This window comes from Acipenser ruthenus, chromosome 13 (genome assembly GCF_902713425.1).
Source record: "Acipenser ruthenus chromosome 13, fAciRut3.2 maternal haplotype, whole genome shotgun sequence".
Lineage (NCBI taxonomy): Eukaryota > Metazoa > Chordata > Actinopteri > Acipenseriformes > Acipenseridae > Acipenser > Acipenser ruthenus.
The window spans coordinates 1,268,272-1,294,643 of record NC_081201.1 but is presented as its reverse complement, the minus strand read 5'-3'; the positions used below and the strand labels follow the sequence as shown (position 1 = coordinate 1,294,643).

General features: G+C 46.8%; 1 protein-coding gene across 3 annotated transcripts; it reads left to right on the top strand.

Annotated features, from left to right (window-relative positions):
* The first annotated feature begins 9 nt into the window (after positions 1-9).
* On the top strand, positions 10-24,208 carry LOC117418361 (phospholipid-transporting ATPase ABCA3-like). 3 transcript variants are annotated; one of them, XM_034926063.2, is made up of 31 exons: positions 10-188; positions 2,128-2,220; positions 3,713-3,965; positions 4,421-4,548; positions 4,903-5,068; positions 5,537-5,796; positions 6,107-6,223; positions 6,319-6,439; positions 7,877-8,050; positions 8,306-8,487; positions 9,212-9,349; positions 9,711-9,840; positions 10,295-10,449; positions 10,743-10,898; positions 10,979-11,189; positions 11,470-11,620; positions 12,111-12,209; positions 12,587-12,779; positions 13,198-13,504; positions 13,840-14,110; positions 14,215-14,419; positions 14,582-14,801; positions 14,982-15,140; positions 17,170-17,342; positions 17,903-18,037; positions 18,190-18,384; positions 18,732-18,919; positions 19,448-19,618; positions 19,704-19,891; positions 20,013-20,086; positions 20,381-24,208. In XM_034926063.2, exons 2-31 carry the CDS (start codon positions 2,167-2,169, stop codon positions 20,510-20,512), a joined length of 5,106 nt encoding a protein of 1,701 aa, XP_034781954.2. In that variant the 5' UTR covers positions 10-188; positions 2,128-2,166; the 3' UTR covers positions 20,513-24,208. The 3 variants fall into 3 exon arrangements, with proteins under 3 accessions (XP_034781954.2, XP_034781952.2, XP_034781951.2); XM_034926061.2 differs by lacking the exon at positions 10-188 and adding an exon at positions 262-471; XM_034926060.2 differs by lacking the exon at positions 10-188 and adding an exon at positions 262-493.
* The last annotated feature ends 2,164 nt before the right edge of the window (positions 24,209-26,372 follow it).

Below are 26,372 nucleotides of genomic sequence, written 5' to 3'. Positions count from 1 at the left end.
ATGCATAGATCTGAAATGAAGCTGTAGCTGGAATTTTTTTTTAAAAGGAATTATTCTATTGCACGATATTACAATATCAATACAGTGGGAGTGTGTACTGCTATTAGGAACTAGACTGGGCCCTTAGCCTGGTTAAAGAATTAATTAGCTAGTGAGCCAGTAAACTGGGAAAATAACACGTGTCGAAGGTAAGCTTTTAAATCAAAATGACAGAAATAGACTACTAATTTCTCAAGCCGATATTAAATTCCCTAAAATAAAAAAAAAACAGTTTGTATCGCTCGGTCACATGACGTTGCAGGCCAGCAAGCCGGAGAAATCCAATGATCACGTGAAACAGTTCGGAATTCCAGTTGTGTTGATTGCTTGTGTCATTTCCACAACGGAAAGGTGTGTAATCGGGCTGGTGCAATGTCATTCTCCGTGTACCCGCACAGTGCAACAACGCCGCACTGAACTGGAAATAACTCGGTAAGCAGCGCAGTATTCAAAGGTGAGGATAGCTATAAACATACTAAACGGGATTGATTGTGATGCAAAATAAAACAAGCGAATAAACCGGTGGGTTTTTTTTCTGATTCTGCTAGTCCAGTTTTGTGTACTTCAAATACCGATCTCTTGATTTTGCATTCTTGTTAATTAACGGACAAATATAGTGTCCACCACAGCTGTTTACATTTTTATCTGATAATAATCCGGTTTTTTTGTTTTTTTTTTAAATACAAACTTTAAGCACGGCCAGGTAGTAGAGTAGTATTGCTAAATATTCATAATCGCAACAAAATATAAAAGCGGCGAATATGTATTTATTGTATTTATGTTATGTTGTGTTCACTGGAGCCGTTTAAAACCCACAAATGGATATTCATTTGGAGAAAAAAAAAAAAACCAAACCCTGTCTTGTTAATTTGATTGTCTATTGAAGAAGTAAACCTAGCAATGCGCCTGCCCCGTGCTTTTAAAAGAGAATGATGAAATAAGAACAAATGTCAAGAGGGGTAAGGTTCCAAGATAGGAGAATCCAAATACGAAACAATAGTAAAATTAAGCACACTTGTGCAAGTACAGATACAGCAAAGGGGTGTTCATAAGGTAAAGGTTTAAAACTGTTGTTTAGATGTTATCATGATGTTGTCTTGTTGTTTGTACAGCAGGGTATTCCTGGATGGTATTCTGATCTCCAGTTTAATAAACGTTTCATTTTCATGTAAGGACGGCCCTCTGTGTAGTAAAAACAGCAATGCACCAGGCTTCGGATAATGTTGTGAATTGAATCGGTCTTTAACCTGCTTGCATGGTGATTGTACAATGCCAATAGAGACACGCTTTTTTATTATTATTCTGAACTGGCCAAAAACTCCCATCAGAGTAGCGCAGGGTTCTTGCAGGCAGATCAGAGAAGAAATAAGGTCCTGTAGCAGTGCCTTGTGCTGTGCTGTGTCCAGTCATTCATGCCCCAACAGTCCTGACCAAACCTGGTATTAAAGAAACGGGTTTATCACAGTATACCCGCAGTACTCCTCTGTGGCTACGGGGCCCTTGGCTATGAGTCAGATTTCATCATTTTAATCCAAATACACTCTGCTGCCAAGCACAGTCTGTGCCAGAAAGAAAGCAAGACAGACAGACAGACAGACAGCAAGCATCCCTGCTGAAGAGATTTAATAACCCTGCACTGAAAACATCACGATGGCATCCTCCCCCTAATGACATTAAAGCGTTACCGGGCAGCAAGCTAGCAACTCAACACAGGGGCACTGGGCATGTTTCTGCACAATCATAGCTTAACTTATTAACTGTATGGCTTTGATTGTAAGCCAGACGTACTGTGAACATGCGGCTAGAAATCCTATGCTTTTAGATTATCAGCAGCACACATACTCTTGAAACTGTTTCCCTGTGCTACTCAGCTGAATTGCAGCCCTAGGGACCTAGAGTACAGGCTTTCGTTTTCAAATATTTATGCTTACGCCAGCCCACCATAAAGCTGTGAGTACAGGGATAAATGACAACCAAGTGAAGTTGTGACATTGTTGTGCTGTGTTTCTCCAGTAAGCATGTTTTATTTGTCAACAGAAGGTGGGGGCAGTCTAACCTTTCTCTTTTCTCTATCCTCTTCCTCCTCAGGTCCTGTTGCTGTGTGCCCCTCCACGTTCCCCCAGAAACATGGCTGTTGTGCGGCAGTTCCGTCTCCTTTTGTGGAAGAATTACATCCAGCAGGTAAAATCCCTTTCACTTGAATTACATCCAAAGGCTCCCCATTGCATAGTACTTTGAGCCGTTCCGGGTTTTACTCTGAACCCAAACTAGCCACAGTGTATTGGTAACCTGCTCAGGCATGTCTAATCACGCTCAGTGTAAAACCAGCACTGGCCCAAACTGCTGTGAATGTATCTCTGTATCAGAATGCAGCGTGGTGTCCTACTTCTTTAGTATTGATATCAATGTGAAGCTCTGCATGTGAATTAGCTCTGTGTATCTCTTGTTTAAAATGGATACTAACACGTGACATATGGAGGCAGTCGTGATTAAAAGAACATCACTAGGATCCCACGTTCCTGCAGAAAGCCTTTGACTGGTCTTTTCAAGGCCAGATAACAAGCAGGGAGCCAGCGTGTGTGTGTGTGTGTGTGTGTGTGTGTGCGTGTGTGTGTGTGTGTGTGTGTGCAGAGAAAGCAGGGCTGAAAAATAAAGTCCATCGTTTCAATTGAACTCCCAATGCGTGTTGTTTCTAAGCAACAGCGATGGGTGGTTTGAGACTGTTTCTATTCGAACAGAAAGCTTCAGTTACAGCAGCTGTCAAAAACACGAGCCTGCTGCATCAATCAATACAGAGCCTAATGCCTTCACCATCAGCGTAATATCAAATGCTTTGAAAAGGCCGGTGGTTTTTTTTAGCTATAATCCCTCACAGTGTGAACACGTTCGTAAACAGCTCTTTACGTTCCAGGCATTTCTGCATTCTCACTAGTTAAGTGAAGTGAACGTGCTTGTTTTGTATCACAGCATGCGTGGCAGTAGTTGATGTGCTCGTCTTTAATCAGCAGCTGAACTTTATAATCACATGACTGGCACATGTGCTTATGCAGGGTAGGGCTATTTTAGTATAAAGATAAAAAGATGCACTAACCTTCAGCATTTTCACTGAAAAACATGCACTTCTATGAAAGCCCGTGTGCCCGCTTGTGCAATTATATGTTAAGGATTAGAGTTAAGCTTTGGAACCGCTTGACTATGTAAAGGCATCTATTTTAGCTGCTTCCCTGTGTCTGAATTATTTACCAAGTGCGGCAGGGTAAGTTACACTAATGGATATTGATAAGAGGTACAGTGTGCCCTTAACAACTTCATTAATGTTTGACAGTAGTGAATCTGTCACATGCTTCGGAGTCTTCAGTATTCTTTCTGTGTGACGGATGTTGGCGTGCTCTAAAGGAAATGCAATTTAATTTGCTTTGCGGTGCCAGTGCAGGCAGGGTGACCCCCATTGTGCATTCGGTGTTGCAAACCAAATTAAATGATCCATTGCTAGTGGTATTTGAATATCCGGTAGCATTCTCTTTAGTGTAATCAGTCACTCTGTTCCCTGTTTTTAGTTGTTCTAGGTAGTAGGGAATGCCAAGATCCGTTGGCTGACGTATCTTTTAAAGCTGTGTGGTGGTGCTTGAGTGTGCCAGGGTAAAGGGAGTGTATTCGGATTGTTGCGTTTCAGAAGCGTCAGATTGTGGCGACGGTCCTTGAGATCGCCCTCCCGCTGCTCTTCGCTGCCATCCTGATCGCTCTGCGACAGCGCGTCCCCTCCAGCACCTTCCCCAACGTCACCTCCTTCAGCAACTTCTCTGTCACGTTCCTCCCCCAGCCCCTGGGCTGGGAGAATCTAGAGCTGGCCTTCATCCCCGGCAATGTCAGCACGGTGCGGAGCCTCGCCAGCGACGTGGGGAAGCAGTTCAAACCCGGGCTGAGAGGTAAGTGCTGTACAACTGCAGCAACACAGCTCTGCAGCGCTCTCTCTAGGGGGAGCTAGAGAGCTGACCACTGCACTAGCCATACTGTGCTGTATGTAGAACAGGGGTGTTAAATCTGGTTTAATTTACAAAAACCACACTCAGCTAGTTGCTGTAGTTTCTAGTTACAGTGGATGTTTAATGAGTCACTACCACCTTATAAAGTCATTTTGAGATTTCTTACAATATGACATTTTCCTAACCTTATCGTTGCATAGATTTAACCGTGAATGCTGTTGCATTTTATTTTTGGTAAACTTCAACGTTATCGTGTGAATGAGACTACCTGTGTTTATGTGTGGACGTGTAAGCGTTTAAATGCTACACTATGAACTTCCCTGGTGCATAAAGATAATTGCATGTTGCCTTGCTTTGACACAGCTGTCTATTTAATTCACTGATTGTCTGCCCCACAGCTCGTTATTTCGATACAGAAGCCGAGTTTGAGAATTCTGTCCGGAAGGATCCTGAATTTGGGAATATCCTAGCTGTAGTGGTGTTTGAGCACCCCTTCAGTCACAGGGACGAGCCTCTGCCTCTGCAGGTACTGTAGCATTGAGGTAACCTACGAGAATACAATTGGTTATCGTGACAAAAATAAAGCAAAAAGATTTCGGATCCGAAACTAGCTGCTGAAGCATTCTTCCAAGTAAAAACGCTATTAGTAGTTTTCCCTTCTTTCTCTGAACATGCAAGCTGCTTTGTTTCTAAGAGTTTGTTATAGTGTGTAACGTTGATGCATATTCATACCGCTGTCGTTTTCAGCGTATTGATTTCTGTTGATGCACCCAGCCTGAAAGACAAGAGTAGAGAGTTTCTTGTGTCCCCTAAAGGGTTTGCTGCTCTCACCTGTGTAAGTTAGTGAGTTTCTTCCTGACCTTGTCGCTGTTGTTTTTAGGTGAGCTACCACCTGCGCTTCAAGTACAGCCCTCGAAACGCCCCGGCACGGGAGAGGACGGGGCTGAACCCCAACAGTGACCGGGACTGGCACACCCAGAAGCTTTTCCCCCTGTTCCAGCTCCCTGGACCCAGAGAACGGGACTACAACCACGGGGGCACCCCAGGCAAGATAATGATTTGTTAGCATTGAGCACTGTCTGGGGTATGTCAACACTTTCAGAGAGTGACGCTGGATTTCAGTTATTGTCATCTAGCTAAAAGTTTATTTTTGCAATTTTTTAATTTATTTTTTTATATGAAAAAAGGCTTTTTATGTATATTTTTTGTTTTTCTAACTGTAACCAACAGGGATGGAAATAAGACTGCTATTGCATAGCAGTTTCACCCATTTCAGGTTTTACTTCCAGCTTGGTTAACCACAGTGTGTATAGGTAACAAGCTTATGCAGGTCTTATTATTGTAAAATAGTTAGTAGCTCCCTTTTTAGTCCTTCTACATCAGATGCCCCATAGTGTCTCCCTTATGCAGGTCTTATTAAACTCATAGTAAAACCAGGAATGGATCAAACTGCAATGCGACGGGTCTTATTTCCATCCCTTATTTCCTCCCTCTCGCCCCTGTCCCGTACGCAGGGTACTACCGAGAGGCCTTCCTGGCGGTCCAGCATGCGGTGGACCGGGCCGTCATCGGCTCATACGGGAACAGGTCCGGAGCGGCTCTGCTGGAGAAGGTCTCGGTCAGCCTGTCCCGGTTCCCCTTCCCCCCCTTCATCAACGACATCTTCATCCTGGCCGTCCAGAACCAGCTGCCTCTGCTCCTGATGCTCAGCTTCACCTACACAGCGCTCAACATCGTGCGAGCCGTGGTGCAGGAGAAGGAGAGGAAGCTCAAGGTAAGGCGTTGCAGGTCTCTCAAGCCACATCTCGGTATCCGGTATCTGGGGGTCGCGCTCGGCTGGTTGTCCAGCGGTTAGTTAATCCCGCCCCTGGTCCATTTAAATACCTGTTTAAAGCTCTTCAGTACAGCTCTGTATTCCCACTATTAAGAAATACCACAAATAACAAAACAGATGTGTGATTCCTTGCGTCCGCGAAGGGCAGACCGGTTTATACAGTACAGTGAACATTCATAGCGTCCCCATGTCAAGGGCCTGTGTGTACATGGCTGGGTTTGATTTGCGGGTGCTCTCCTGTGTTTGGCAGGAGTACATGAGGATGATGGGGCTCAGTAACTGGCTGCACTGGACAGCCTGGTTCAGCATGTTCTTCCTCTTCCTGCTCATCTCAGTCTTCTTCGTCACGCTGCTCTTGTGTGTCAAGGTGAGTTCTGGGCTCTGTGAAGTGTGCGTACGTGTGTGCGTGTGTCTGTGCGTGTGTGCTTATATTGTGTGTTGACTTCTCCTGTGTATCCCCAGGTGAGTCCTAATGGTGCAGTGCTGACCAATAGTGAGCCCAGCGTGGTCTTTGTGTTCCTGCTGACCTTCGCTGTGTCTACCATCACGTTCAGCTTCATGGTCAGCGCTTTCTTCTCACGAGGTGGGTGGAGCGAGCAAGCGCAGGATAACGTGGAGGAGGAGGCGATCACAACACTGCAGACCAGTGTACAGGTCTAGGGCAAGATCGCTCCACTTAAACCAGCAGACACCAGGAAACCAATCTAGTCTGCATGTATATTGTATAATTCATGCCTATTGTATTTCTTTTTTGAATGTAAGAAACTGCTGTTCTCCTGGGTTAGGCTTTCTGGGCAGTTACGCTCTTTGTACCAGTCCTGAAATTGAACAGGGCTTTGTTTTAGTCGAGTGAAAGGAACAGTAGCACTGAATGGGAGGACAGGATGGAAATGCAGCGTTCGTTGGTGGTGTTCCCTTGTGGTTACACAGAGTCCTGTTGAAGTGTGGCAAGACTCTCGGGTGTTTGTTTTACTTGCATTATTCTGTGCTATTAGCATATTAGCATTTGAATTGTCCTGTTTAGTTATTAAGTCTCTGAGTGCTCTGAGTAACTGTGACAGCGAGTGAATGCGCTCTCGTCAGCCCACATGTTTCATCTGCAGTTCAAGCAAAACAGAACATTGTCTCTTTTATTACTGTTTTTATAATGAACTCATTACCTGACCCTGTTTCCCTGTGGTTTCTGTGTGAGCTGTGTTGTGCTGTTGGACTTGTATCACGATGCAAACGATATATAACTCTACTACGATCCAGGGATGGAAATCAGACTCCCATTGTTTAGCAGTTTCACCTATTCCAGGTTTTACTACTACAAGCTTTATTAGCTCCAGTGCAAAGGTAAGAAGCTCAGGTGTGTTGTATTAAACTAGTAAAACCAGGAGTGGATCAAACTGCTATGCAGCGGGAGTCTTATTTCTATCCCTGCAGTACAATACATCTTGTAAAGAAGGAGTCGTGATACACATCGAATAATTCCACCCCTGATGTGGACTTCTGTCCACTGAGGGCTAAACTGAGAACACTAAAATCATTTCACCCTCGATACAGTCTGTCTTGAAAAGCCATGGGGGGAACGGCACAAAGAGCTTGTGAATTGGCCTTGCTTGTGCGCCCAGCTTTCTGAGCTCTCTGCACAGTGTGCATGCTTGCCTGAATGTCTTTATGCAGTCAAGGTTTTGTAATGCGAGTGATTGAGTCCGTGAGTGTGAGCTTCCGTCACCATTTTCTTTGTCCCCAGCCTGTTTACTCTCCTGCGTTTCTCACTCGCTCTCAGCGCTGAATCTCAGCGGGGGTGTAGTGTTACACAGAACTCTGTTCTTTTTTTTCTTCACCTCATGATGACCACTTCAGGAACCAGGTAATTGAGTCTCTGCGAAAAACACAGTTGTTTTTTTGTTCCTCCTGTAGTCTGTGTTGGTTCTCATGAAAAGGGCTGGGTTCCTGGAAGTCATGTAACTCAGAGTTCATTTTAAAGGCTCCTGTTGGTTGCTGATGCTCTTGTTTTTTTCCTCCCCCTTAGCGAACGTGGCAGCCGCGGCAGGGGGCTTCCTCTACTTCTTCTCCTACATCCCGTACTTCTTCATCGCCCCGCGCTACGACCTGCTGTCTCATGCGCAGAAGGTGTCCGTCTGCCTCATCTCTAACGTGGGTATGGCCATGGGGGCGCAGCTCATCGGGGTGTTCGAGGGGAAAGGTGAGCGGGCTGGTGGGGAGGGGGCTTAGAGCTGAGGGACTGGGAGGCTGTGTGGGGCTTAGAGCTGAGAGACTGGGAGGCTGTGTGGGGCAGAGCTGAGGGACTGGGAGGCTGTGTGGGGTTTAGAGCTGAGGGACTGGGAGGCTGTGTGGTGCTGGTGCTTACAACTTAGGGACTGGGCGACAGTGATGGTGTGGGAGCACTCTGGCAAGCTTGGACGGTGCTGACTCTGCGTGTCTCTGCTGTCGTTCCCAGGGACCGGGATCCAGTGGAATAACCTGCTGGAGCCGGTGAGCGTGGACGATCCCTTCTCTCTGGCGCAGGTCCTGGGCATGCTGCTGCTGGACTCGCTGCTTTACGGGCTGCTGGGCTGGTACGTGGAGGCAGTCTTCCCAGGAGAGTACGGGGTGCCGCTGCCCTGGCACTTCTTCATGCTGGTAAGCACAGACAGCTGAGCAGCCCCTTCTCTGTGTGCTGAGGACTGGAAACAGTAAAAGCTGCTGAAACCCTTCTGAACATTGAGGTATTCCCTGAGCCCCAGCAGCACTTCGATCCAGTCTGACACGTGTGTTCGTGCTTCTGTGATTTCTACAAGCATTCTTCCTTGACCATGCCTCCAAAACTGTAGAGAAAATGATTATCCCAGCTGCCTTGGAGTACAGTGGCTGCTCTGGTCTCCTTAGGGAGAGCCTGTCTCAGAAGGGACTCGCTCCCTCTCTCCCTGTCATCCAAAAGAAAAAGACATATATCATGCAAGTGTTTTTTATAGAGGGCATCTTAAAGGTCAAATGCTGAACGAAACTTCCCACACAGTCGTAGAGAGAGAGCAGCTACTGTTTGACTTTACTGAGGATTTCCGAGCACAGAGCTGAACAGTATTTAAGCCAGACCAATCTGACCATGAGGAGGAGGGGCAGGGTTGGGGTAAATTCCTGTTTTTCAATTCAAATTCAAGGAATTGGAATTGATATTTTAGAGACATGATGCTAGTTGTGATTGTTCAGCTGCTTTCATTTGAAACCAGTTTAATTGAGTAACAGGGACTTCAGTTGAAGTCCCTTTGTTGTCACTGTGAGAAGCTTGTTTTAACAGAATGCTGCATGTGTGGGTGCATTTTGCCCCTGGCTTTGCTGATGGAGTTTGCACTCTGTGCCCCTGCAGCCCTCGTATTGGTGCAGCACCCCGTGCCTGGCCCTGGTGAAGGAGAAGGAGGATGTAGAGAAGGCTCTGAAGGGAGAGTTCATTGAGGAGGAGCCGGTCGGGCTGGTGTCGGGTATCAAAATCAAACACCTGGCCAAGGTAGGAGCTTCTCAAATACACACACACCTGTGTAAAAGACAGGGCTGGGCAGAACACACCTGAGCCACACCCACTTCTGTCACATAGGGAGCTAGATCCTCAAAGCTCTTTACTCTGAAAGGAACGAACAAGACTGCTTACAAGCTCCTGAATTCAGTGTCGGAGTTGTTTGTTTCTGATTGGTCAACTTTTTGTAGGAAGGATTTTTCCTTTCTGAACAAAATTGTGGTATTGTCGATTTCAGAATTGCGTTGTGTTGCATATGAAAATGCTGGCTGCATTATACTGACAGGGCTCAAATGCTGTGCATACCGTCTGTATTGTGAGTGTGAATATTACTCACTCCTTCCCCTGTCTGCAGGTGTTCAGGGTTGGCAACGTGATTAGGGAGGTGGTGCGAGACCTGACCCTGAACATGTATGAGGGGCAGATTACAGTCCTGCTGGGACACAACGGGGCTGGGAAGAGCACCACGCTGTCCATGCTGACTGGTAAGGACCTGGGGCCGAGGGCTCCTTCACAAGGAGGTCCTGGGTGGGGGGGGGAAGAGGGCGCGAGCAACGAAAAAAAATAACACAAATAAATCAAATGTTTTTGGGATCAATTTGTGTGAGTGTGAAGAAGTGTATCTGCAAGGTCGGCTTGTGTTGTAGTGCACCTGCAGGGGTGGGGGGAAACATTGTTACATTTTAAATCACATTTAGCAGATCTTCTGCATTCACATAGACTCCGAATTTCACTCAAATATACGGACACGCCCCTCCTGCGCTACACGACCTTTCCATCCTGTCTGTAGCCCACACATCGGCTCAGTTAGATTTACACTAGCAGGGAGGGGGCAGTGGTGAAAGGAAAGGTGTGCGTGACTGAAGAAGGAGATGTAAAGAGCCAGTGTGATGTGTGTCTGAGACCTTGCCTGGTTTGTTTCCGTCTGTGCGCTGCCAGGTCTGTTCCCCCCGACGAGCGGCCGTGCCTACATCAACGGCTACGACATCTGCCAGGACATGGCCCTGATCCGCCACAGCCTTGGGCTCTGCCCCCAGCACGACGTGCTCTTCCACAGCCTGACCGTCCAGGAGCACCTTCAGTTCTTCGCACAGGTATGCCTCGGGCCGACAGGGGGGCCCTGAAGGAACAGTTAGGCACTGTTTTCTTTTATTCTACAAGTCAAAGGACTAGGAGTTAGAGCAGCCCAGTGCTTAGACTATGCAGACTGGCCTTGGGGCTAGAGCTGAGGACTGGGAAAACAGTGACTCAGTGGTTGGTGCTGAGGACTGACAGGCAGTATTGTGGCTTGGCTTTGGGATTAGAGCTACTCGGAGGTGGTTGGTGAGACCATGGTATCAGAGCAATGAGCACCTCCTTCTCTCTCTGTGCCTCCCCCCTCTCCCAGCTGAAAGGGTATCCCCGAGAGAAGACCCCGGACGAGGTGGAGCGAATCTTGAAGATCCTCAATCTGGAGGACAAGCGACAGTCCCGGTCCAAGACTCTGTCTGGGGGGATGAAGCGCAAGCTGTCCATCGGGATCGCGCTCATCGGAGACTCCAAGGTGAGGGCTTGCTAATCGAAGGCCGGGTCACTTTAGAATGCCTAGCTGTGGCCAGGCTCTGACCATGGGATCCTCCTCAGGTGGTGATGCTGGATGAACCCACATCGGGGATGGACCCCGCTGCCCGGCGTGCCACGTGGGACCTGCTGCAGAGCCAGAAGCGTGGCCGCACCATCCTGCTGACCACGCACTTCATGGACGAGGCTGACCTGCTTGGGGACCGCATCGCCATCATGGCTGAGGGAGAGCTGCAGTGCTGCGGCTCACCGCTCTTCCTCAAGAACAAGTATGGTAAGAGACCTCCACAGACAGACGCCCGCTCTAGCTTTAGTAATAATTAGAGTAGGCAGCACCAGATATCATTTTCGTAGGTAGCTACACCAGATGCAGACCAGCCATTGAGGGCTGTCCTGTTCCAGGTTCAGTAGGTAGATGATACATGGCCGGTTTCACCCAGTCCTGATTAGCACTTCTCCTGGACTGTCTAATGATCCCTTTCTTTGCACTGGGAGTCTTGTTTCCATGCCTGCACTGCAGGCTGACCCGTGTGCTGTGGTGTCCCGTGGTTTAGGTGCCGGCTACCACATGGTGATCGTGAGGGAGCCCCTGTGTGACGTGCCGGAGATCACACGGCTGGTGAAGATGTACGTGCCCAACGCCACCATGGAGAGCAGCGCCGGCGCAGAGCTGTCCTACATCCTGCCCAAGGAGAGCACTCACAGGTACAACAAAAGAACAACATGTGCAGAAGAATGGTTCAGATGACGGACACAAGTGTAGTGCTTTTAGTAAAAGTGAGTTTCTTTTTTAAATCGATTTATGCTTCCTGTGATGTGAAACAGAGACCCCCGCAATGCCAATGTTTAACCCGTAAATCAACAGTAAGTTACCTAAACTTAACTCTGTCATCAGGAGTAAACTGGTTCATTAAGCGTTAGGATGGGCTTCAAAATATTGATCTGACCTCATGAAACTTAATCACAAAAAAATCGCTTTGCCCCGCTGTGTTCATGTCTTCCCAATCCCTCGTTGGTGATGTTTGCGGGGTCCCTGCTTGAATCTCTGGGGCTGCGTGCAGGTTTGAGCTGCTGTTCGTTGGTGATGTTTGCGGGGTCCCTGCTTGAATCTCTGGGGCTGCGTTGCAGGTTTGAGCTGCTGTTCATTGGTGATGTTTGCGGAGTCCCTGCTTGAATCTCTGGGGCTGCGTTGCAGGTTTGAGCTGCTGTTTGCTGAGCTGGAGATGAAGAGGGAGGAGCTGGGAATTGCCAGCTATGGAGCGTCGGTCACCACGATGGAGGAGGTGTTCCTCAGGTGAGCTGGGAGAAGGAGGGGGGGTTCTGGGGGCGGTTTCGTTTTGTCAGCTGTCTCTATTTGTAGTCCTGAAGTGTTTAGATATTCTTAATCTTTATTTGTTATATTGAGCCTCGATGAATCACCTCAAAGCGCTTTACAGATTTAAAAACAATGTTTTTTTATAGTAGTATACAAGACAATTTTGAGAAATTAGTAAAAGATAAGATGAAAAACCCCTTTTAAATTGCATCTGTTAAAATGCTAAAAATAAGTTTGTAATCTTACTTTAGAAAGCAGTGACAAAAAGTACGTTGTAAAAAATAAATAAATAAATAAAAAAAGGCTGATGAGCCTCGTTGTTCTCCTGGGTGATGGCCCTTGTTGTTCCCTTGCAGGGTGGGGAAGCTGGTGGACTCCAGCCTGGATATCCAGGCCATTCAGCTGCCAGCCCTACAGTACCAGCACGAGCGCCGCTCACATGACTGGAGCCGGGATGACGCCAGCAGCCTGAGCGGCATGACCGACATCACTGACGACAGCGGAACACTCATCTCGGAGGACTGCTCCACCATCAAACTCAACATGGGGGTGAGAGCTGAACCACTGGGCAGGGGTGGGGAGTGGTCTGGGTCAGTGTAACAAGTTAATGATTATAGTGATACTGGGGAAAACTTTGTCAATGGTAGATATGCATATACTGTGAATCAGATTTTACAGTACTCCCTCTTTATTCTGCTTTTCAAAATAACATGAATCATACAATAAAGAGTAGCACATGGCAATTTACTGTCAGCATTATCCACATTTGTGATTTTGTTGAATTGTGAAATATTGTGGGAGCGTTCTGTGTTTTAAACATAAAATAAATAACTATATTGATATACTGTTGCAAATTGTTTCAGATTGACTTCCAGGTGACGTGTTCCCAGTCTGTTTCAGGGTTTGCAGCCTGGTTTTGTGACAAGTTTTCCAGTCCCTGTGACCCTGCTTGTTCCCTCCTCTCCAGGCGATGCTCTTCCTGCAGCAGTTTTACGCCATGTTCCTCAAGAGGGCGCTGTACAGCTGGCGCAACTGGAAGGTGATGGTGGCTCAGTTCTTGGTGCCGCTGGTCTTCACCGTGCTGGCGCTGGTCGTGGCACGCACCTTCCCCGGGGCCAATGACTGCCCCCCACTGCGCCTGGCCCTTAGCCGCTACGGCCCCACCGCCGTGCCCGTGGCCCTTGAACCCGGGGCCAGGCCCCTCGCCGCAGCCCTGGCTGCAGCCTACACTGGGCAGCTGCCGGACCAGCTGGGGCAGGCCAGAAACATCTCTGGTGAGAATCCACGCGGTGTGTGCAGCAGCCTGACAGCCTCTAAGTGCCCCAGCAGATCTGGTCACTGATTCTGCAGCTGTGCTGGGGACGGGGATGGGGATGGTGGTGTTTATGTGAATCTAGAACACATCATTGCCATGATTTTCTGGTAGAATATATTCTTGAGGTGATGTAGAGAAAGGGACATACTCTGAGTGTGTCAGCTCACCAAAGTGTTCTGTTATCAGTGTGAAAGCTTTTCTGAATATGATCATGTATACGTATGCTAAGAGGGTGTCCTCGTAATGAGAGGTGAACCACCCCCCTACATGCTGTATCTCTGTCGCCCCCTGCAGACCTTCCAGAGTACGTGTTACTGGCCTCGGCGGAGGAGGGAGGCGCCTTTAACGAGCACTGCGTGGTAGGTGTGTCCTTCGGCGAGGGGAGAGGTCAGGTGACTGCAACGGCGTACTTCAACAACCAGGGGTACCACACGCCTGCGACCGCCCTGCTGCTGCTCGACAACGCCATCTACAGGCTGGTGGCGGGACCCAACGCCTCCATCAGCACAGGCAACCACCCCCAGCCACGCAACGTCTCCGAGACCGCCCACGACCAGATCACCAAGTAAGAGGGGGCGCGTGCGTCTGTCTGTATGTCAAGGACCACCAGCTGGACTGCGTGTATTGACTTATCCCTGTCCTCTGTGTGTGTGTCTCTCTCTCGTCCAGGGGTCAGACCGGTTTTGCCATCGCCATTAACCTGATGTACGGGATGGCGTCTCTGTCGAGCACCTTCGCGCTGCTCATGGTCACCGAGCGAGCGCTCAAGGCTAAGCATGTGCAGCAGGTCAGCGGTGTCTACGTCTCCAACTACTGGCTGTCTGCCCTGCTGTGGGACCTCATCAACTTCCTGCTGCCCTGCGTGCTGATGCTGGTGAGTTTGTGTGTGTGTGTGTGTGTGTGTGTGTGTGTGTGTGTGTGTGTGTGAGTGAGTATTACTGTGTTTGGGCTGTGACATGGCAATTTTGCAAAAGTAAATTACACTTAATGGGGGGAAAAAAAAATCAATCCTCTCTGCGTGTGTGGTGCGCTGCAGGTGGTGTTCAGAGCCTTCAACGTGCGTGCGTTCACGCAGGACTACCACCTGGGGGCGCTGCTGCTCATCCTGCTGCTGTACGGCTGGGCGGTCATCCCTCTCATGTACCTGCTCAGCTTCCTGTTCTCTACCGCTGCCACAGCCTACACCCGCCTCACCATCTTCAACATCCTGTCGGGCACCGCCACCTTCCTCGCCGTCACCATTATGGGCATCCCCGGTGAGACAGAGACACGGGGCATTGTTGATGTTGAAATAGAGCTAGGTGCTATTGGTATTGAATTACAATGAGCAGGAAAGACATTGGGCTGTATCTTCTAGTTGTCCTCTGTGTGTGTGTGTGAAAATTTAAGCTGATTGTAATTGCAAGCCGTGCTGTTCTCTGCGTTTGTGTGAACAGAGCTGGGTCTGGTGGATCTGTCCATTACGCTGGGCAAGGTGTTCCTGCTCTTCCCCAACTACTGCCTGGGCATGGCCATCAGCGACTTCTACCAGAACTACGAGTTCATGCAGTTCTGCACCTCCTCCTTCATGAGCAAAATCATCTGCCACAAGTACAGTGAGTAGCAGCAGCACGGCAGGCACACCCCTGAGAGAAGAGTCCTTTAGTGAAAAAGCACCGCATTGGAAAGCATGTTCAAAAATATAAAGTGGCAAACCATGGTAAAAGCATAGGATAACCAAGGGAAAAAACTGCAAAATTACTACACACATTTACTGTGGTAAACAGCTGTTAAGGGTCATTTTCCTACTTTTAAAACATACTTTGACTCCAGCACACACACATTCACACAGGCTGAACACTTATTTTGTTGTAAGTCATCCAGAAACATCAGAAATCATCAAAACTCAGCTGAATCAACTTTAAGGATTTCTTTATTTATTTTCTTAGTGTCCGGTAGACTTGACTTTAAATGTGAATTGCTATCGTATTGAAAGAGACATATATTATATCTTGTTGAAGAATATAATTCCTATTATAAGCACTTCAAGATGTTCATGCTATTTGGACCGCAGTTCGATTACAATTCAATGAGTTAACTTTGGCTTCTTCCAAACCGCACTTGTTGATGCTGCTGCAGCAGGACTGGTCCTGGGGGAGTGTCCTGTAGTTCTTGTTGATGCTGGTGCAGCAGCAGGACTGGTCCTGGGGGAGTGTCCTGTAGTTCTTGTTGATGCTGGTGCAGCAGCAGGACTGGTCCTGGGGGAGTGTCCTGTAGTTCTTGTTGATGCTGGTGCTGCAGGACTGGTTCTTGGGGAGTGTCCTGTAGTTCTTGTTGATGCTGGTGCAGCAGCAGGACTGGTCCTGGGGGAGTGTCCTGTAGTTCTTGTTGATGCTGGTGCAGCAGGACTGGTCCTGGGGGAGTGTCCTGTAGTGCTTGTTGATGCTGGTGCAGCAGCAGGACTGGTCCTGGGGGAGTGTCCTGTAGTTCTTGTTGATGCTGGTGCAGCAGCAGGACTGGTCCTGGGGGAGTGTCCTGTAGTTCTTGTTGATGCTGGTGCAGCAGGACTGGTCCTGGGGGAGTGTCCTGTAGTTCTTGTTGATGCTGGTGCAGCAGCAGGACTGGTCCTGGGGGAGTGTCCTGTAGTTCTTGTTGATGTTGCTGCAGCAGCAGGACTGGTCCTGGGGGAGTGTCCTGTAGTTCTTGTTGATGCTGGTGCAGCAGGACTGGTCCTGGGGGAGTGTCCTGTAGTTCTTGTTGATGCTGGTGCAGCAGCAGGACTGGTCCTGGGGGAGTGTCCTGTAGTTCTTGTTGATGCTGGTGCAGCAGGACTGGTCCTGGGGGAGTGTCCTGTAGTGCTTGTTGATGCTGGTGCAGCAGCAGGACTGGTCCTGGGGGAGTGTCCTGTAGTTCTTGTTGATGCTGGTGCAGCAGCAGGACTGGTCCTGGGGGAGTGTCCTGTAGTTCTTGTTGATGCTGGTGCAGCAGGACTGGTCCTGGGGGAGTGTCCTGTAGTTCTTGTTGATGCTGGTGCAGCAGCAGGACTGGTCCTGGGGGAGTGTCCTGTAGTTCTTGTTGATGTTGCTGCAGCAGCAGGACTGGTCCTGGGGGAGTGTCCTGTAGTTCTTGTTGATGCTGGTGCAGCAGGACTGGTCCTGGGGGAGTGTCCTGTAGTTCTTGTTGATGCTGGTGCAGCAGCAGGACTGGTCCTGGGGGAGTGTCCTGTAGTTCTTGTTGATGCTGGTGCAGCAGCAGGACTGGTCCTGGGGGAGTGTCCTGTAGTTCTTGTTGATGCTGGTGCAGCAGCAGGACTGGTCCTGGGGGAGTGTCCTGTAGTTCTTGTTGATGCTGCTGCTGCAGCAGGACTGGTCCTGGGTGAGTGTCCTGTAGTTCTTGTTGATGCTGGTGCAGCAGCAGGACTGGTCCTGGGGGAGTGTCCTGTAGTTCTTGTTGATGCTGCTGCTGCAGCAGGACTGGTCCTGGGTGAGTGTCCTGTAGTTCTTGTTGATGGTGGTGCAGCAGGACTGGTCCTGGGGGAGTGTCCTGTAGTTCTTGTTGATGCTGGTGCAGCAGCAGGACTGGTCCTGGGGGAGTGTCCTGTAGTCCTCGTGTTTCTCGCTGCTGGAATCTTGTCTTGTGTTGCAGACGTCACGTACCAGGAGAACTATTTTGCGATGGAGACTCCGGGGGTGGGGCGCTTCCTGCTGTCCATGTCAGTGCAGGGCGTGGTTTTCATGATCTTCATCTTTATCATCGAGCTGCACTTCCTGCAGAGACTGAGGCAGCTGTGCTGTGTGCTGTGCAGGAGACACAAGAGGGTGAGTCACAGAGAGAGAGGCTTAATGAGGGAGAGAGTCCGTCCACGAGTCTTTCATTACTAACGATACATTAGATGTGATGAAACTTACTTCAACAGGGATGGAAATAAGGCTCCTATTACATAGCAATTTCACCCATTCCAGGTTTTACTACAAGCGTGATTAGCCTCAGTGTATAGGTAACCAGCTCAGGGGTGGCTTATTAAACTCTTAGTAAAACTAGGATCTGATCAAACTGCTATGCAATGGGAGTCTTATTTCCATCCCTGAGTTATACTCATTGCTTAGCACAAGTTCTTGATGGAATATAGATCTGTGTTTTCTTGTTTTTTGTAATTTCTGGCAGCTAATTAATTGGCCTAATTGCTGTATCTCGAGAAAGAACTGTGGAAAGGAACAACTTAAGCGAGTTTAATTACAGACTGGAGACAAAAGCTCACCTGACATACAAGGACCATTGTCATAGGGACCTGCTCTTCCATGTTCCCGACTCCCCTGCCGTGCTCCTCTTGTCATCCTTGCCGGGGGTTTGTTTGGTTACCCGCGGTGTTGTTTTGCAGGTGGCGGTGGTGAGTGGCGCCGCCCTGCTGCTCGAGGACAGAGACGTGGCGGAAGAGAGGAAGCGCGTCCTGGAGTGCCAGCCGGCGGTGGAGTCCATGGTGGGGAGCCCCCTGATTCTGCAGGAGCTCAGCAAGGTATCCCCCTCGCCTGCCAGACAGTCAATCAGTTACAACGTTCTGACAAGCGAGCACCAAGTACTATTGAACAATCTCCCCACGTCGTATTCATATACCTCCAGAGTATCTCCCTCCTTGTGTCAATAATGACCCTCTCCTGATTCTTTCAGGTGTACAGCAGCGGTGAGACCCTGCTCGCGGTGGACCGGCTCTCGCTGGCCGTCACCAAGGGCGAGTGTTTCGGCTTGCTGGGGTTCAACGGCGCCGGGAAGTCCACCACGTTCAAGATGCTGACGGGGGATGAGACGGTGACCAGCGGGGACGCCTTCATCGATGGCTACAGCGTGCTGAGCGACATCAAGAAGGTACCGTGGACTGCACAGCCATTTGAGTTACTTGTTTCGTATGTTTAGCTCTATGCTTTATCCTGCCCTGAAATGCTCTAGCAACCCTTGCACAACTTGTATCCTGTCCTGGATTTCAGAACCTTTTGGCTATATTATTGAAAGACCAGGTGCCAGGAGGTTGAACAATCAGGCCCCTGGTCGATCTACTCTGAACTGATCACACTTACCACAACGTGAATGAATAACCACTGAGTCTGTATATTTACTTATTGTGTAGGAGTTGTTCATGCAGACATAAGGGAGGAACAGACAATAATGTACTTCATTGAATGTAGTTTCTCAGCACTGTCGTTCACCCCTTGCAGGTCCAGCAGCGGATTGGCTACTGCCCTCAGTTTGACGCCCTCCTGGATCACATGACAGGGCGGGAGACCCTGCGCATGTATGCGCGGCTGCGGGGGATTCCTGAGAAGTACGTGGGGGGCTGCGTGGAGAACGTGCTTCGAGCCCTGCTGCTGGAGCCCCACGCAGACAGACTGGTGCGCTGCTACAGGTATGGGACACGCCAGCCTCTGATCACACTGAGAAGAGCTGCCCATAGGACAAGCACAGCAAAATGCAGTAACGCATAGGGAAGCATTGTAAAGAATAGCAAAGTGTAAGGTAGCACAGTGAAAACAGGGTAAAGCATATTCATAAACCTGGCAAACCAGGGTAAAACCAGGGGAAATGCAAAAATACTGCAGTAACCGTTTACAAGGGTCAACGCCCTGCAGACTCCTCACAGGCTTATTGTTTACTGTTAGAAGCCAGCTGATACACTCTTGTAGTCGGAAGCTATGTGCCTTATTTATTTAGTTAGAATTCAAGCTACCTAACTCGAAGAATCAAACTGTCCCAGGGCTGAAAATAAGACTCCCATTGCATAGAAGTTTAATCCATTCCTGGTGTTACTGTGAGTCTAATACGACACACCTGAGCTTGTTACCTCTACACACTTGAGCTGGAGGTAAAACTTGGACTGGGTGAAACTGCTGACCAGTAGGAGTGATACTGCCACCCCTGTTATGTCGCTGTGCAGCGGAGGGAACAAGCGGAAACTGAGCGCGGGGATGGCACTGATCGGGGGCCCGCCGGTCATCTTCCTGGACGAGCCCTCCACAGGGATGGACCCGGTGGCCAGGAGACTGCTGTGGGATGCTGTGACCCGGACCCGCGAGTCAGGCAAGGCTGTGATCATCACATCCCACAGGTACCGCAAGCTGAAAGCACCTGAAACTAATCCCTTTACTTGAGCGTCTGAACTGCCCTGACCTGTGTGTGTTTGTGTGTTGCAGCATGGAGGAGTGCGAGGCGCTGTGCACCCGGCTGGCTGTCATGGTGAACGGACAGTTCAAGTGCCTGGGCAGCCCACAGCACCTCAAGAGCAAGTTTGGCAGCGGCTACACCCTGCTGGTCAAGATGAGGGTGGAGGAGGAGCAGGACCTGCAGCACCTCAAAGACTTCATCGAGAGCACCTTCCACGGTACGTGAGGCTCCTGCGCTGTGCTGCCTGTCAGGGACCCCACACTTCCATCTTCAGTTTGCTAACTTTTCGGGGGCTAGTCCTTAACATTATATTTTTTTTTGCGTTCCCTCTTTTCCAGAGAGCGTGCTCAAGGATGAACACCAGGGAATGGTGCACTACCACCTGACTGACACGACTCTCACCTGGGCTCAGGTAAGGGCTGCGGAACTGAAGGACACCAGTTAGACTCACAGCACCCCTGCATACACCCCTGCTGGGCATCTGCTTACTTCTGTCATAGTATAGTCACTCTAGTCACCTATGCCTTTTCTATAGTATTTTACTATAAGTTGAATGTATTTCTTCCTGATGTATTTATTGCATCCACTAAGGTCACTGTATTGCAGGGGGGGCAGCTTATTGGTTGCGCTCTGGTTGAGATAAATCTGACATTCCTATACCAAGCTGCTGTTTCTGCTCTGTTTCTTTGTGCGTTTGTGTGTCCAGGTGTTCGGGACAATGGAAGCCGCCAAAGAAAAATACGGGATCGAGGATTACTGCGTGAGCCAGATCTCCCTGGAGCAGGTATTCCTGAGCTTCGCCCAGTTCCAGCACTGCGCAGAGGGGAGGAGGAAGTAGCAGCGAAGCTCCTCCCACACACACACCCCTCCCAGGAGAGGCTGGGCAAGGGGCGCCTTGATGGGAACACCTGGTCTAGACACCTGCAGACCTTCACTGTCTCGCAGCCTGAAGAAGGGAAGACCTCCGTGCTTGAGCAGAGTGCACTAGCAGCAGTGCGGTCCGCTCTGATGTACTTTATATTCAAAATACTTGATGAGTTAACATATGTGAAGTATGTTTTGGGCACCCCACTGCATTGGAAGTGGCTTTGTTTTAGAAGACTTCAGCCTGTAATCTAATCCAGGCTGACCTGTTTTTTATTTTTTATTTATTTATTTATTTATTTATTTATTTATTTATTTATTTGATATGTCCTTAACTGTTCAGAAGGAAAGTGAGGGAGTTGCATCCTGGAATTATCGCTACCAATTAATTCATGTAGATCATTTAGCTTTTGATTTTAAAAACAAAAAGCAGTAGTATCTTGAAGTAGCGTTTTGCAAAAAAAAAAATGTAAGTATTAATTTGCATGATTCCGTTGCCTTTTCATGATGCATGCTGGGGTAAAACTATTGAATGAATGTATCCGACAGGCACACTGTGTACAGTAAATGTGTGATGCATGGCAAAGGAAAAATATGTGCCCTCTTGCAGCAGCTCATGATTTACAGGTGTTTGTGGAATCATTTCTCTTTTCTTCTGCATTCAAAAGACTTTGACGTCTGCTTATTAAGGCCACATCAAAGAGGTATGAATGGGTTATATATATATATATATAGATGATCTACAGTACGATCCCTCTTCTCTGAGTGGGACTGTGGTGTACAAACACAACAGAGACAGGACAGCCATGCTGCCCTCCTGACTGGATCAATGCAAGATGTCACTTTCTTATTACCATTCCGTCCTTTAGAAATCAACCTCCTCAGAAAACTGGCTCTCCGAACGTGTGAGCAGCTCAAAACAAGCAAGCAAGCAAGGCACTTTATTGAGATGTCTAATGAGGTACTGGAGGGAAAGAGGCAGTCTTTACAGAAGATAAGAGATCTGTTGCTTTGTGTGTTTGTGACCGATGTGCTTGTGTCTGTGTAGACCGCCAGTGCAGTTCACACTAGTCTCACAGCTCTTCTAAGCTGGGGGTGTGACATTTAGCTTGTTTTAAGTTACACATTTCTCTAGTGATGGGACCTCTGACAATGGCAACTAAGTCATGCTATTTACTGTAAAAAGCGAATGACTGAAGTGCTGTATTGGGGATAGGTAATATGTTGATGTTTTGTTTTTAGAGTACCCATGACACCTAACTTTGCTACACTGATACATGTATAGAATTTACACTACTGATTTCTGAAGCATGCCTTCACTAAAACATCATTATACTTGATTTGGGGGGGTGGAAGACTGGCACATTTAGCAATACTGGATCATAAAAGGGTTTATAGGGAAATGCCCCAAATGTGTAACTCTTAAATACGTTGGTTAGATTGTCCAACAACAGTCATGTTGGAGGTTCTAAAGAGATAAGAGCAAAAAAAAAAAAGCCATGGCCAAATACTGCGAATCCCGTTTCTTTAAATATGATGTTTTGCATTGTTGAATACACTTTTTAAAATTGTGTTAAAAATCAGGATAATGTCTTTTAAAGTTTCCCATTTCAATGCAATGCGCTAACCAGCCAGTTAATAATGTATGAATACAGGCTTCAGTGCATATTCTCTCAAGATGTGTGTCTCCCGTGTTGTGAGTTTGTCCGTCCACACTAACGCAGCGCTAACGTTTTGCAGGTTAATCCTATCATCCAATAGGACGAGACTTGGATTATTACAGTCCTTAGCCAAGTTCCTGAAGGGAGTTAGACCCGCTAAGGTCAAAGTGACCTCTGCTTAAGTGTGACTAATCAATCAGATGAAACTTTGCGTGGACTTTTTATTTCAAGAGGTCATTAAACGTACTGCGACTGCAGATCCCAGGGATGCACGTTCTCACAGTGCTGACAATACTGATTAATGTTGGCGGTTATCATTGGAGGCTGTGTCTGGGGACCGCTAGTCAGGACTTCAAAGCTTAGCATGGTTTAGCGATGTTGTTCTACATGATGTAGGTGTAGCTTATAGTGATTCTTTTTCCTTTTTGAAATTGTTTTCCATGGTACTGACACCTATAATTATGTGTTTGTATATCTGACAGAGATGTGTCTTTCTGACCTGACTTGTTTTAGTCTTTTTAATTATTTTTATAACCCTGTTTTACTACCAGGGTCGGGATCAATTCCTGTGTTTTCAATTCCAATGCCTTTTTAAAATCAATTCCCAATTGCAGTTTCTTGATTTTATATTTTAGAGACATTAGTAATTGTGATTGGCTTCAAATGAAAGCAGTTGAACAATTTCATTGACTAACAGTGACTTCAATTGAAGTGATTTGCTGCCACTGAGAAGCTCATTTTAACAGAATACTGCTAATCAGTTACAGTATGTGTTGGGATTGATTAAAAGGGAACAGTAATTGGATTTTGAATGGGGAATTGATTTTAAAAAAGAATCGGAAATGAAATTGGAATTGAAAAACAGGAATTGACCCAACCGTTTACTCCTCAAATGAGACGTGTGAATTCCTCTGTTGGGATTTTAATAACACTGACGAGTCCTGCAATAGTATGTTTATAGTGTGATATGACCAGAAGGTATACTGCTATATATGCATTCATAAACTCATTAATAACCTGTATCCTGATTGCGCTTTACAAGTGATACCTGTGGCCTTACTACAGTTTACTTTGTGTGTGTGTGATATAATATAATATAAAATATATATATATATATATATATATATATATATATATATGTAGATTGATAAATATATATAGGTACCTAATATATATATATATATATATATATATATATGGTAAGCCACAGATATGAATGACCTCACAATAGAATGCTATGCATATTTAATTGTACTGTACGGACTTGCAAGAATAGTATTGTAGCTGCTGGCTTGAATGTCCGTGTGTATTACATTAAAGACAGATTGCTCACGATCTGACATTGGTATGCTTTGATGTTTAGAAGTGATTTTGTATTTGTACCAGACGGAAAGCGAACATTGCTTTTAGCTTGGTAACGGGGGGGGGGGGGGTGTGTGTGCAATGTTCTGCATTTGCTTTCTTCATCTGTAGAAATAAGAATAAAATAATGCTAGTACCAAAAAAAATTGGAATTGAAAAACAGGAATTGACCCAACCGTTTACTCCTCAAATGAGACGTGTGAATTCCTCTGTTGGGATTTTAATAACACTGACGAGTCCTGCAATAGTATGTTTATAGTGTGATATGACCAGAAGGTATACTGCTATATATGCATTCATAAACTCATTAATAACCTGTATCCTGATTGCGCTTTACAAGTGATACCTGTGGCCTTACTACAGTTTACTTTGTGTGTGTGTGATATAATATAATATAAAATATATATATATATATATATATATATATATATATATATATATATATATATATGTAGATTGATAAATATATATAGGTACCTAATATATATATATATATATATATATATATATGGTAAGCCACAGATATGAATGACCTCACAATAGAATGCTATGCATATTTAATTGTACTGTACGGACTTGCAAGAATAGTATTGTAGCTGCTGGCTTGAATGTCCGTGTGTATTACATTAAAGACAGATTGCTCACGATCTGACATTGGTATGCTTTGATGTTTAGAAGTGATTTTGTATTTGTACCAGACGGAAAGCGAACATTGCTTTTAGCTTGGTAACGGGGGGGGGGGGGGGGTGCAATGTTCTGCATTTGCTTTCTTCATCTGTAGAAATAAGAATAAAATAATGCTAGTACCAAACACCGTGTGGCCAAAACAAATTAAACATTTTTGTTTTGTTTTAATTATACATTTGTTATGAAAAATGCAACTTTAAATTACTTTTAAATGCAGACAGCAGTGTGAACAGCATGTAGTAGCCCATATAAAAGTTGAAAACATTACTTTATCAGCTCATTGTTTTTAATGTTTTTTGTATGAATTTGGATTTTTAGAACGATTCCATCGACCCACACTCCTAAAGTGGTTTATAATCCCAGTTCCGAGAGCCTAAGTGCTGGCTGTGACGCTGTATGATGATGGAATTGGGTGTCTGCTTTGCCCTGGATAGCTGCGAACATTTTGCTCCAGTCTGATCTGTATGTTACTGAGGTCTTTCCTCTCTTGTTTGTTGGTCATTATTTTGGTTACGGAACATTTGCACTTTGAACGCCATGTCTCCTTTTTATTTTTGTTTCTTCTGTAATAAACTATACGACAATGCAACTTGATTCTCTGTGTCAATGGGGTTTCTGATGTACAATACACAGAGCTCGGTACTGTGGATCTGAGGTCCTTCAAACTCAATACACAGAGCTCGGTACTGTGGATCTGAGATCCTTCAAACTCAATACACAGAGCTCGGTACTGTGGATCTGAGGTCCTTCAAACTCAATACACGGAGATCAGTACTGTGGTTCTGAGATCCTTCAAACTCAGTACACAGAGCTCGGTACTGTGGATCTGAGATCCTTCAAACTCAGTACACAGTGCTCGTTACTGTGGATCTGAGTAGATGTAATACAGTACTGTAGCACAGCAATGAAATTCACACTGAGGTAACAGACGACTACAATACTGCGCTTGCAGACTGCATGCTGATAACAGTACTTAGCATGTCCACAAGGTGTCGCTTGTATTGAACAATGTATCTGGCCTTCGCAGGCAGTAAAACCTGCATCTCAATCTATGAGGCAGGTGATTGAAGGCAAGGACACCTTATCCAGGAGGAGGTTCAGGAGACCTCGGGAGACCTTTGACATCTAATAACCCTGTGTCCAGGTGTGGCCCCAAGCGTGACCCAAGCCTGCTGCGGTTGCTGGACACATTGTGGTGCAAGTCGTACTGAGCCAACGATCCTGGCATGTTTCAGGATTTCTAGCTCCATTATAACCATTCAGCAGCCAGCCCTGGTTGAGGCAGCTTGGTCTGTACAATGTGTCTTTGCACAGCAGCTTCAGCGACTCGAAGATGCACTGGTTACATATTTTCTGCATATTTACATAGTAATTACTTAGTAAATGCAGGTGTACTTACACATAATTACAATGTTATTAGGCATAGTTACAATGTACTTAATTATTTATTTCTTAGCAGACGCCCTTATCCAGGGCGACTTACAATTGTTACAAGAGATCACGTTGTTTTTACATACAATTACCCATTTATACAGTTGGGTTTTTACTGGAGCAATCTAGGTAAAGTACCTTGCTCAAGGATACAGCAGCAGTGTCCCCCACTGGGGATTGAACCCACGACCCTCCAGTCAAGAGTCCAGATCCCTAACCACTACTCCACACTGCTGCCCCAGACTTCTTAATGTGGAAGTCTTTTCTGCACGATATAACCCTAACCTGTTTCTGACACATATGTTGTGCAAAAAGATGTTCACATTAAGTACATTGTAACCATGTGCAATAGCATTGTAACTATGTGTAACTAAATGTGTAATTACTAAGTAACTACCATGTAACTACACTGTGATTAGAGGAGCTTAATGTAAAGTGTTACCCAGCAAGGAAGCCGACCCGATCAGGACACAGCTCTGACTAAGCCAGCCGCCATCATGATGCAGCTGTTGCTTCACTGTTGGAGAGAGAGAGAAAGAGAGGCTGTGGTTTCTCAACATCCTGCACAGGGGTGTGAGCGGAGCTGAGCTTCAGAGAAACAATGCTTAATATAACAGCTTCATCTCCAAAACCATATCCCCTCGAACAGCAACAGCTGTAACTAAAACAGACCCCTATCACCCCCTCACACCC

Coding starts and splice junctions, on each gene's coding strand:
- LOC117418361 (XM_034926063.2), top strand. CDS start 2,167: ATGGCTGTTGTGCGGCAGTTCCGTCTCCTTTTGTGGAAGAATTACATC. Junction 4,549..4,902: donor ACGAGCCTCTGCCTCTGCAG/GTACTGTAGCAT, acceptor TGTTGTTTTTAG/GTGAGCTACCACCTGCGCTT. Junction 20,087..20,380: donor CGACTCTCACCTGGGCTCAG/GTAAGGGCTGCG, acceptor TTGTGTGTCCAG/GTGTTCGGGACAATGGAAGC.